The sequence below is a fragment of the Aplysia californica genome, unplaced genomic scaffold (assembly GCF_000002075.1).
Source record: "Aplysia californica isolate F4 #8 unplaced genomic scaffold, AplCal3.0 scaffold00373, whole genome shotgun sequence".
Lineage (NCBI taxonomy): Eukaryota > Metazoa > Mollusca > Gastropoda > Aplysiida > Aplysiidae > Aplysia > Aplysia californica.
In genome coordinates, this window is record NW_004797643.1 from 500,727 (window position 1) to 514,303 (window position 13,577).

Genomic DNA, 13,577 nt, shown 5'->3' on the forward strand with positions numbered 1-13,577 from the left:
CCCCCAAAAAAAAAAGAAGAAGTTTTTTTGTTAAGATTTCATGAGTGTTGTATTTTTATTATCTTAACATTTTCGTTTTGTTTGGCTTTTCTAAAATTTCTATAACATGTAGGCCTATATCATTCTTTTGTTCAAGAAATTGATTGAAATGGTAATGGTGGAAAAAGGCAGATTTTTGTGTACAACTTTCAGGCTTTTATTGACATTGTTAGAAACAAATATACCAAAATAATATGGAAAGACTATTAAACATTCTTCAGTAATCAAAACATCGATACTAATGACACATAAGAGAAAGAAAAGACGTTTTAATTTCAAAACTCAGTAGTTTATTCATCATCAGTGACATGTTAGAAGTTTCCCGGAAAAGTTATCTGTAATGATGGGAAGTCGGCTTTTCAAACACAGACGAAGATTCTCCTCTCTGTGATGGAAAGTCGTCTTTTCAACCACAGACAAAGACTCCCTCACGTGATAAGAAAAGTCGTCTTTTCAACATTAGGCAAACATTCCTCTTTGTGAAGGAAAGTCGGCTTTTCAACCACAGACAAAAATTCCTCACTGTGATGAGAAAAGTCAGTTTTTCATCCACAGCAAATACTTCTCACTGTGAAAGAAAAACGGCTTTTCATCCACATAGCTCTTTACTGTGATAAGAAAAACGGTCTTATCTACAAACTAAGACTCCTTCACTGTGGCAGGCAAGTCGGCTTTTCAATCACAAAGATTTCCTCACTGTGATGGGAAAAGTTGGCTTTTCTTCCACAGACAAACATTCCTCTCTGTCATGGAAAGTCGTCTTTTCATCCACAGACAAAGACTCTCTCACTGTGACGGGCAAGTGTCCCAGTTATCTTGGCAAGTGTCCAGCCAGATCTGGAAGGTGGGTATGTCTGTGATCTGGATGGGTGGGGGAGTGCCGCCGGTCATGCAGTTGTGGTCACTGATCAGCCCACGCAACACCTGGTAGCCCCTCCGCATGCAGCTGACCGCTCCTCCCCAGTCAAGCTGGCGGACAACAAATAATGATAGGTAATTAAAAAAAATAATGATAAAATAACGCCGACGACGCCGCCGACGACGACGACGACGATGATGATGATAATGATGATGATGATGTGATGATGATGATGATGATGATGATGATGATGATGATGATGATGATGATGATGATGATTGCATTTGTATAGCGCTCTTTCTCATACAAATTTAAGCTCTGAGAGCTTTTCATCGATGGTATGATTACTGAGAATAAATCTCAAACAAACAAGAAAAAATATTTCAAATAGGTACAAGAAAACCGGTTCAACCACAGAACGAAGAACTTTTTAATCGACGCATGAATTATCTACACATAAGGACAACAGTTGAAACTAGGCATATTAGCATAATTTGCTAATACACTCCACGTCAAGACTTCAAAACTGTGATGAGTCTTAACGGTTATAAAGATATAATTTTATCTGAGTCAATAGTTGTCACTCCAATTTCTGCAAAAAGGCAAAGTCAGAAACAACCGACTTTCAGATAAATGTTTCATCCTGCTGTAATGGATTATGTTACATGGTATTTTTGATATTTTCGATCTTATTATGTTATCAACAAAAGACCCTTTGAACATTTATATTGTTGGGAAAACCGAACGGATGGGTGACTGGGGTAATGTGGGATTTTGATAACATCCGAGCAGAGAAATGAAAGGAGAATCATGAATGCCGTTTTGAAGTTTGTTACTGTTTTATAACACTTCAAATCTTCGGTATTTATATGACCTTATTGTGTTGCAAGTGCCGTAAAACTCTTACTAAAACTAAAAGACTAGGGGAATAGCCTACATTACAAGCCTTGACTCCATCGACCACCGCCTCCGCCAGTCTGTTGCCCGCGGACACGTCAGAGCCGCGGTCGTTGTTAGAGATGATCCTGGAGACGAGGTCATCGTAAACCCTGACGGTGGCCGACCTGGGTAGACGGGAGTTGGTCGGGCGGCTCTGCTCTGTGGAGTTATTATAATACTGTTGTTGGAATTATAATTCGTTTGCTATTATAATCATAGTAAGATTATAATAAATGGCATTTGTAACAGCGCAAATTCCCGCTCAACAGCGAGTTCTATGCGCCTTAAATCTATATATTATTATTATTATTATTATTATTATTATTATTATTATTATTATTATTATTATTATTATTATTATTATTATTATTATTATTATTATTATTATCAATGTTGTTGTTGTTGCTGCTGTTGTTGTTGTTGTTGTTGCTATTATTATTATTACAACAGTAGACCAGACCAGATAACACGCTGAAATCATCTCAACTTCTTTGGAAATTAGACATCGATTTTGAAGACCTACCAATGCCCCTAAAGCTACTAACAACACAACAACAGCAGCAACAACAACAAAAGAAAACAACAACAACAAAAGAAAACAACAACAACAACAACCAACCAACCAACCAACCAACCACCACCACCACCACCACAGCAGCAATAACAACAGAAACAATAACAGCAACAACAACAGCAACAACAACAGCAACAACAACAACAACTACCATCATCACCACCACTACCAACAGTAACAACAACAACAACAACAACAACAACAACAACAACAACAACAACAACAACAACAACAACAACAACAACAACAACTACAAAACACAATCACCACTACCAACAGCAACAACAACTACTCACCTGTGTAAGGCCCCCAGCCCACCATGGTGCAGGTACTGTCCACGTCATTGCAGGCCTCCGGGTCGTCTTGGTAGCGTGCGGCGAGCTGGACACAGCGGGTGATCGTAGCTGGTCGTGAGAGGCGGATCAACGCGATGTTGTTGGCTGGTGGAGAGAGAGTTTTTGTTAAGTAAGGTTTTTACGGTGCTCGCAACTGCATAAGGTCATATGAGCGCCAAGGGGAGAGGAGGAGGGGACGTCAACAGAAAAGTCCAAACTGGGCATCAGGCTTACTCTGCTCACCTCTCCAGCCTCAACAGCACACAGTCTGCTTCGACTATCAAGGCACCCCGGAAATTGCAATTCACAAGAGAGTAACAAAAATACAAAAGAAGTAGAATTTACGATTCTACGGTGCATTAGAACATGTTAATACCCCCTCCCCCCTTTTTTGGAATGGTCTAAGACAACTTCAGTCAGTAGCACTGCCCGGGTGGGGGAGGGGTAGAGAGTAGGCAAGGGAGCAAACAAGGGTCGGGCAATGGTAGAGTATTACCCCCCCCCCCAATGCATATTACAACGAAAAATGGCTGCTGAATTCTTTTTTTTTTTCATTGTAAATGCCAGTGCCCAGTCTAGGATATAATAATAATATTATAAATCAATCAATTCTATGGGTGTGCCGGGCAGGTTGAGTTGGACCTGTAGGCTCACTCACCTTGAGTTTTTAAGTAAGAGTTTTACGGCACCTACAGCACAAATAGATAATGCAATATATAAGTGCCGAAGAATAGGAGTGTTACTAGAGAGTGACAGACACAGAAAAGCAGCAACAATGACAAACTACTACAACTACTACTGGTAGTAGTAGGCTAATTGTTGTAGTTGTGGCAATAGAGCACCCGCCAACCACCCAACCACTCACCTAGAGTAGTGCGATTGTAGTTCCTGTGGACTTTGACGCTGTCGATCGGGATGTTCTGCTGGTCTTGGTCCGTCATTTCCAAGTCTCTCTCACCAATGATCGCCATTGTTTGTGGTAAAGACAGGCTTTTCCAAGAACGACACAAAAGAGAGGGGTTAAAGTGAGTCAGTTACATTTGCCGAAAGGAGGATGGGCGAGAGAGAGAGAGAGAGAGAGAGAGAGAGAGAGAGAGAGAGAGAGAGAGAGAGAGAGAGAGAGAGAGAGAGAGAGAGAGAGAGAGAGAGAGAGAGAGAGAGAGAGAGCAAATGGAGGGAGAGGAAAAGAGTTGTTTTCATTGACATACATACATACATACATACATACATACATACATACATACATACATACATACATACATACATACATACATACATACATACATACATACATACATACATACATACATACATACATACATACATACATACATACATGATTCACAAGGACAGACAGACAGACAGACAGACAGACAGACAGACAGACAGACAGACAGACAGACAGACAGACAGACAGACAGACAGACAGACAGACAAACAAACAGATAGATGGATAGATAGATAGATAGATAGATAGATAGATAGATACAATCCAAAGAAAAAAAACCAAGAGAAAAAGCATTCATACTGGAAAAGAAAAGAAAACGTACAACAAAAAAATCTTTTTGACTGAATCTTTACCTCGGCTGTGGGCTTGAGTACAGACAAGCACATCGACACAACATATTGTTGATTATTATAATTATTATAATTATTGTTATTATTATTATAGTTTTTTTTATATTATTATTATTATTATTATTATTATTATTATTATTATTATTATTATTATTATTATTATTATTATTAATATTATTATTATTATTATTATTGGCGTTTGAGAGCTTAAGCTGCGTGCGCTGTATGCTTCTTGGGAAGCCGAGAATGTTTCTGAGAGGCCCGCAGTTGTAAAGCGCACAGAGCTGGCTATAGAGTGGGGATATGTGCTATATTAATGCAGTTGTTATTGTTGTTGTTGTTGTTGTTGTTGTTGTTGTTGTTGTTGTTGTTGTTGTTGTTGTTGTTGTTGTTGTTGCTGTTGCTGTTTTTATTATTATTTTTATTATTATTATTATTATTATTATTATTATTAATATTATTGTTATTTATTTTTTAATATTATTATTATTATTATTATTATTATTATTATTATTATTATTATTATTATTATTATTATTATTATTATTATTATTATTATTATTATTATTATTATTATTATTAAATATATAATGTCCTTTAGTGCAAGGAAACAAGCAAGGCCGACAATTAACAGTTAGAAACAACAGAGGGAAAGAAAGAAAAAAGTAAAACCCCCTAAACTCCAAACAGACACACGTGACTTTGAAGAATGAAAATAATAATATAATAGTCACATCTGCTTCAACTGCTACCTGTCCAAGACAACCACCTGTTCAAACGACCTCTTTCCGTTTCACCCATTCCGTTAAAAAATAATAAATATATACGTATAATGTTACTGTCTAAGATGTCCACCTGTCTGAAACAACCAGTTTTCTCCTCGACAATGAGTGGCCATCTTAAATGATTTCGACTTCACCCTATTTCTCCCAAGAATAGAGTAGTAGACTGCTGGTGCTTTAACCTGCAGCGCAACTGATTTTTACGTATGCGAGTCCAGCGACCTGTTTTTCGTAAGTAATGCTGACAACAAATAGAGGCAAAGATGCATTGGACGGAGGCTGCTGAGAACCGTATAAAGACCGAGAAGAAGACCAGAAAGAAGGTGGCAACATGACGTCTTCAGAGAGCGGACTGGTTCAACATGGACACGAAAAATAGCTGATAGAACAGAGTGGAGGTGGTTGTTGGAGGGCTACGTTCTGTAGTGGACAGACAATGTCTAGAAAAAACTAAAGAAAATATATTGGTTGTTTGAGTAAAGAGAAGCACACCGACACAATAAAGATCATAATTCAGTGCTAGGAAAAGGTACGACAGACAGACAGAAACAACAGAGTGAAACCAACCACCAACAAAGAAAGAAAAGAAAGGAAGAAAGAAAAGAAAGTAGTGATTTACTAAGGTAGAACGTCCGCCAGTGGCGCTCTTTAACCACATGCAAAGGAAGAAAGACACAAAGAAAGAAAGATTTAAAGAAAAAAAAAGTAGCGACTTACTAAGGCGCACATCTGGCTGCTGTGACGACCAACGTCCTTGACACGAGCACGCCCGAGCAGACGGTGACCGGACCCCTGCTGGACTGAGCCTGTAGTCCCACCATCCAGTTGAAGGGCGCCCGGCAGCGGTCAAACACAGGCGCGCCGCCTATTATCCGGGGTTGTAGCTTCACCAGACCTGTGGTAGTGGTGGAAATAACTGGTACATCTATAGGATTAACGCCCCTATCAACACTATTAGCTTATTTAAGAGACAAACAAGGCATGAGTAGGCCCAGAGCAACCTACTTAGGGGATCTAAACATATCGGTAATAGGGAAAGATCAGGGAAACGTAGCTTTTTCAAGACCATCCGAGCAAAGGAATGAATGGAGAACCATGATCGCCGATGCCTGCCGCAGATCTGGCACTGAATGAATGAATGAAGCGGCGGTATCTAATAGTTTAACGCCCAGTAACACTAAATTAAAAAAAAAAGAACAGATAAGCATCCCACATCAGAAACCCAGTGACCTCCCGTGCATTAACAGGAGATTATAACTACACTAGGGACTAGCTCATGCTCCCCGACAACGGGAGTCTGGCCTGTATCTTGTGCATCTGGCACAGGGGGGGGGGGGGGGGGGGGGTTAAAGGAGGACTACATTAGGGACATTGCCAAAAGGGGTAGTAATAATAGTTACCTTTTTGTGCAGCGCAAATCCCCGCTCAACAGCAAGCTCTATGCGCTTCACAATCTACACTATTGCCCCAGCAGACATGAGAGCATTCTGAAACAGCCTCAACTTCCTGGGTAGCATATAGTGCAAACAGCCATTTATAGGCGCTAAAACGCTAATATTATACTGATAAGATCTGTCGCTCTCAATGGCCGGGTACCCATTCCCACCTGGGTGAAGTGAGGAAACTTAGCGTAAAGTACCTTTCCCAAGGACACAACGTTGGGACCCCGGCTCGAACCCCTGAATCCGCAACCCCACGATTACGAGTCCCGTAGCCTAACCACGAGGCCACCAACGCCACATAGTTACTTTTGAATCTTTAGCCCTAGTCAAGTAGGAGTTCGAAGCAATGAACACGCTGATGAGCAAGCCGGCCAGACTGAGATTGGCGGCACCATGCAATTGTATCCACCAACATTCATGGCAGCATAGACAAAATGGTTCAACGACCACCAAGAAGATGAAAGCTCCACAGCACACATGATACAAAGGCAGAGAGAAGCCGCGATGTCTCAAGACGGTCGGGGAGGGACAGCAACCTGCGAGGAAAAGCTAGAAGAATATCCAACCAGCAAATGACTAGCAAGATCAACAAGCCAATCCTTTCATGGATCCTGGAGAGGAGGGAGGAGCAGCTATGGTATTGTATCACCTGCGATGATACCTATTATCCAACCAAGGAACCAACATTTTAATAACAATTCATGGCCTACCTGTAGTGACATGCAAAGCACACACGGCAGACAACACTAGGGCTGCCAATTGCTGACGAGCAGCCATGATATCTTGAGATTTTTGCACAAGCCGAGACAAAACGGGTCGTCTGTTGACTGTACCTTGCCTAGTCCCAGCACAGTCTCACTGTTGACAGAAAATAACTTTTAATCGTTCGCTACCTTAGAATTACAAATTCCAACGCCTAGTTTCGTGAAATTTGACGTAAAGAATTTGGAGGATTTTGGTAGTTTTAGTTAGAGTTTTACGGAACTAGCAAAACAGTAAGGTCATAAGTGGCCAAGATTTGAAGGTGTCACAAGAGAATAACAAACACAAAAAAGAGCAAGAGAGATAAATAGGATAGATGTTTGATAGAAAAGAAGGAGCGAACCGCACCAGAGCACCCGCCAACCACCCACAATTTTGAGTTTCACAATACGTCGAGTTTTTCGAAAGGAATTCTTTGTATATCTTGATAATGACTCCGAAAAATCGTACGATTTTGATAGAGCAGACAGAACATTTTATTTCTGACCTTATGGTTTCGGTTGTTCAATACAGCCAAAAATGTCAGATAGAACTTTATAAAATAAGGTGCTGGCAAGCTGTTCAAATGTTCGGTACCCTGAAAGCAAAACTTTTTTTGAGAGAGGGAAAAAGCTATTTCATTGTATCGGTCTTGTGTATCTTTTATTGCTTTTTTAGTTTCAACATTTAGAATGTGAATTTTGACTAAATAGCGCTTCAGCGCACGCAACTAATACCACAAATGAAAACACTGACATAAAAAAGTATACAATTTTGTACCCAGTACATCTCAACAGCAGATAGATAGAGAGATAGATAGACAGACAGATAGATAGGTAGATTGATAAACAGAAAAATAGATAGATAGAGAGATAGATAGATAGATAGATAGATAGAAAATAGATAGACCGATAGATAGATAGGTTTACAACATTGGCTCATTGTAGATCAAACGCTCTCCATAAATTATGGTGAAAACGCTTTCCTGTGCTCTGTCCAGAAGGATGATGTTATGATAAATTTACACAGCACACTGAGAGGGAATGGGGAGATAGAAAAGTTTCTACGAGCTATGGAACCCGAACAACGTCACAACCGACGAAGCATTCATTCAGCTAGACATGTTTTTCTTCCTCTTCCTGGTAATTCTTTCACCGTTCATCTCTCTATCAACCAGTACTTTCTTTCACCAATCTCTTTATCAATCTTAACTTTGCTCACAAATATTTAAATATTGAATTGGTTCGTTTTTGCATTTCACCTATTGCTCTTAAATTTATTCATAATAAATATATAAATTCAAACTCCTATTTCTGAGCCAGTACCTCTATCTATCTATCTATCTATCTATCTATCTATCTATCTATCTATCTATCTATCTGTCTATCTATCTGTGATAGAGAGAGTGAGAGAGATAGACAAGAAAGAAAAAAGAGAGAGCGGAAGGGTAATTAAAGAGAGAGAGAGAGAAAGAGAGAGAGAGAGAGAGAGAGAGATAGAGAGAGAGATAGAGAGAGAGGGGGGGGGGAGAAGAGAAGAACAGAGCGAGAAGGGGAGGGGAAGAACAGACAGAGAAGGAGAAAGAGAGAGAGAGAGAGAGAGAGAGAGAGAGAGAGAGAGAGAGAGAGAGAGAGGCAGACAGACAGACAGACGGACAGACAGAAGGACAGACAGACAGACAGAGAGACAGGGACAGAGACAGAGACAGAGAGAGACAGAGAGACAAAGGGACAGAGAGACAGAGATTATAGTCAAACGGTCTAGAATGAAAAAAAATCATACCGACATCCGAATGTAACAGGCAGACAGATAAACGTACGTTGATATTCAGTGAAATTATTTTATATAGTTTTTATTTTAATTTTGTGATGTTGCTACTAATACAGTCGACTACGGAAGAGTTAATGTCGTTAGGGGAGTGAAAAAAGACCAATTCATTTGAAGTTCAACTTAACCCCTGGGATCTGTAAAGAAGAAGAGGTGCTGGGGCCCGAGAAAAAGATCAACTTAACCGAAGAACAACTTAAGCGAGTTCAACACAAGCGGAGGCGGCTGTATATCACCTTTAGTTTTTGCCTTTTAATCAGGTAGCCAGGACAAATGTATTCAAAAGTATTTATTTTTGAAAACACTCCTGCTTTTCGACTCGACATTGTTCTTTCAAAAATTCATCTGGAAATTACCTAAATGCTACCACAAACAGCTACGAGACGATGGCGAAAAGAGAAAACACCAAAAAAAAATATAAAAAATCCTAAAATTTTGAACAGTTACTCAAGTGCGAAGTTTAAAGAAAATCTTTTATTTTAGCAATGGCCAAACTTACCCGTTCTCTAGCGATCACCTGGCGACGACTTCTAATCCTGGTTGACCACTGATCCAACAAATTTGGTTTCCAACTGTTTTGAAAAAAAAAAGAAAGGGAACATGAAAAGGCGGTGAAAAAAGTACAGAACCGTCAGTTCTCCAAGCACACACCCGTCGACCTCCTCACCCAAAGGAAAGGCGGATGTACCTTGTTATAGTCGTTCGACGGCGAAGTGGCGAGTGTCATAATACGTTATTTGGGGACAAGCTTACAACCCCGTGCCCCCTCCCCATCCCCCACCTATCGCCCCCCACACCAGGTGACTTCACTACTAAAGAGACGTTTGAAAACAAAGGAAAAAAGTAAGATTACGCTAGATTTTGTGAGTGTTCAGAACAAGATGACTGAGGTAATAATAAGTTTTCCAAGTTCAACGTCATCTTATCGTAAGCGTAATACAACATTTAGTTAGTGTCAAGGTGGGATTAAAAAAGAGTCTGATTAAGATGTGTTGGATGTAGATCTTTACAAAATAGCACGGGCCAACGCTTAGTGAAAAGAGCCTATTATGCTTACGTCAGTTTTCGAGCACTGGAGGTCATTACTGAAAAAAGAGGAAGATAGATAATTTGTATTGCAGATTCTGTTGGAAAACTGAATGCTGCATTATTTATGACGCCTGGCCTATTAATGACTTGCTAGAAAATTATAATTGTTTCAAAGCTAGAAAGAAAGACTTATTCTATTAAAAAGTCTTCTTGTTCCCCATTTTTGACTTAGAATGAAAAATACAATCGAAGATTTTTTTGGGTGTGTTTTTCGCTTTCTCTTTCTTACATGTTGCGTTATAATATAACATTATTTCTATTTTTTTTATTTCATCCGGAGGCACGTTTCAAATCAACAACTATATTATCACACCCTTTGACTTCTCATAATAAAAAGATGAGAGAGAGAGAGAGAGAGAGAGAGAGAGAGAGAGAGAGAGAGAGAGAGAGAGAGAAACAGAGACAGACAGACAGACAGACAGACAGACAGACAGACAGACAGACAGACAGACAGACAGACAGACAGACAGACAGACAGACAGACAGGCAAACAGACAGACGGACAGACAGAGATACAGAGAGAGATGGGGGGGGGGGGAGGGGGGTAACAGATAAAACTAAAAACTAGGTATTCGTGCCATCGACTGCCGTGATAAGATCTTACACCTCATGCACCCGCAAAATTTGATCGTCCAAACCACGGATCTCTCTATTGTAGATGCCTACACGGGTAAATAGTCGCGCCTCGTGAGCAAACAGGGAGCAAGGAACACAAGTGCAAACACACGCGCGCACAAAGAGACAGAGAGCACAACTGACGTGGCTGGGGATGAGCCATCAAAGATATTTCATTTTTTGTTCAGGTCAGGTACAGACGAGAGATTTGTAGTACAGGCAGGTAGTTCCCACTGAGGCTGCTGCGTAATAGACCTAGTTCGTAAACTGTGAAATGTGCATGGGGAACAGTGTACAGGTTTAACTTCCCAAGCAACACTATTAGGATATTAAAGAGGCGGGACCCCCGAATTCAACACCTTATTCCGATAAGATCGAACCGAACGGACTGATAGCCATGAAAACTCCACAGAACAACTCGAGTTATAAACGCCCTGTCTAGGATTCGAACCAGGGTCATCCGCTCCATATTCCAGAATGATACCAACACTGAGCTAACCGAGATCCCGTGCATGCGCAGACGACACAAGAATCAATAAACACAATCGTTCGCTCAAACATAGATCTAGCCAGTAAAGACAGGAGTCGTAGGCTTATTCATATTCAAAGTCCATAAATTTAAAGTCACAGAAAACTTTATTTTTCGTATATTATAAAAAAATAAATTCCTCAGAAATATTCATGAGTACTTCAGATAGGTCACATTAAAGCTGGGACGAAATTTGTATTGACTGGGAGCCCAATGTAATCTCTTTTTTTTTGCGCGCCAGGAGATTAAGACGAAGGTGACGTTTGAAAAGAAAATCGAAGAGCAGTCCAGATCGCCGCGACAGCGTCGACAACTTACTAACACACTTAAGATATAAAATAAGACGACAATGAGTCAATAAACAAACAATTAACACAGACGACAGAGTCTATAAATAACAATCAACACAGGATAAAAATCCAAACAGTAAAGACCTCTGAACTCTTTGGGGAAACACATTTCACAACGCTGACAGACTACTGTTTTTTGGGGCACTTTTAACATGAAGCATAAATTAACTTTGTGACTGAATACATTGTATACAATTTTTAACTCTTTTTTTCTTTATCTGAATTTTAACAGACAGACAATAACATGACTAATTATTATGAACTACGCAAATTCGTGTTACTGATTTGTGTATGATGGTTCGATATGTGCAGAAACTTTGCCTTTAGTCTGGAGACGCCCAGGCACAACAATATGTGTCCATGACGTCTTTAAAGAGGTAACAACATACAGTGCGCATCAAAGTTAAACGGTTAATAACTTAATAGCTTACATCGCACTGGGACCGTAAACTGGGCTTAGTTAATGGCATAGCGTGCTCGTCAAAGTTAAAGGGTAAATAAACAAATAGCTTACATCCCAGTGGAACGGTCAATAATTAGTTTTAGTCTTGAAAAGCAGTGGGCGTTGCTCAGTGGCGACCGGGTTTTTCCACTTCGCCCTGTGCTTAACACTTCTAAAGTTTATAATACACTTAACGTCAATAAAAACCAGACACAATTTAATTGCGTGTTTCATGAAAAGTTGAAAACCCATTGAGCTGAAATTTTCCACACGTGATTGTGAACACTTGACGCTCCTGATCAGTCTGCATTTATGATCAGGTGCCCAGTTAATAAAGCCTAGGTCTTGTTTTGTTAAAAACCGTGTTTTGTCATTTTTCTCGAACGTTTTTGTTTTTTAAATTTTATTTTAGGGGTTTAACACATCTTTTATCTGTAGCCAAGAATAAAACGTTAAAAGTTTCATTTCAAAACATCTAAATCTAAAGATACAGCATGCCGCGTTTAACGAACGAAGAGCGCAATCAGGCAGTTGGTATGCTGAGGGCCAATACGCCAGTAGCGAATGTTGCAAGGACCTTCAATGTGACAAGAGACACGATATATCGACTAATGAATCGTTTGCAGACGTCTGGATCCGTGCAGGATGGTCCCCGGACGGGTCGTCCTAGAGCTACAACACCAGCCCATGACCGGTACATTCGGGTCTTGTACCTACGAGATCGCTTCCAGCCTGCTACCAAGACAGCTAGGGAGTGGAAGGGACGGAGAACCATAAGTGCCCCGACTGTGCCCCGACGCCTTAAGGACCTCAGCCGGTCACCTTGGATCAGCTACATACAGCACTTACAAACATATGGAACAACATTCCACAGCATCCCATACAAAGACTTGTGCGAAGCATGCGCAGAGGTGCACAGAAGTCGCCAATGCCCACGGCGGCTATACGCGGTATTAACTGTGACTTTTCATTTTAGGGCCTACAATTAAAAGATCAAATTTCAGGAAATAAAGTTCATTAAAAAAAAAATGTTTTTTGTGTAATTGATTTGTAAAATGTTCAAACTTTCCTTATAGAGGGATAGTTTCTGATTAAAATCAGTCTTTCAATACAAAAAACACTTAAAAAGGGGTGTCTGGTTTCTTTTGACGCCAAGTATATTACTGTTCATTTACATTATGCATGTGACTGTGCCTGTTTGTCAGTGCAAGCGTACTATTATATTATTATGATTATATACACAGATGTGTGTGGAAGAGAGGATGTGTGAGGGAAGAATGTGTGCGTATATGGGTGTGCACATGTGATTGCGTATGAGTGTGTGTGTGTGTGTGTGTATGTGTGTGTGTGTGTGTGTGTGTGTGTGGGTGTGCGTGTTAGTGTGAGGGCGTGAGAGTGCGTGCGCGCGCGTGTGTGTGTTTTGTGTGTGAGTGTGT

The 13,577-nt window shown here is 40.2% G+C and overlaps 1 protein-coding gene across 1 annotated transcript; it reads right to left on the reverse strand.

The window, feature by feature from the left end:
- Positions 1-172: 172 nt before the first annotated feature.
- Positions 173-9,776, reverse strand: LOC101854350 (trypsin-2). The gene is made up of 7 exons (XM_005103466.3): positions 9,616-9,776; positions 7,259-7,406; positions 5,824-6,001; positions 3,612-3,736; positions 2,708-2,851; positions 1,836-1,996; positions 173-1,008 (listed from the first exon to the last, which is right to left on the reverse strand). Exons 2-7 carry the CDS (start codon positions 7,323-7,325, stop codon positions 826-828), a joined length of 858 nt encoding a protein of 285 aa, XP_005103523.1. The 5' UTR covers positions 7,326-7,406; positions 9,616-9,776; the 3' UTR covers positions 173-825.
- Between the last annotated feature and the right edge of the window lie 3,801 nt (positions 9,777-13,577).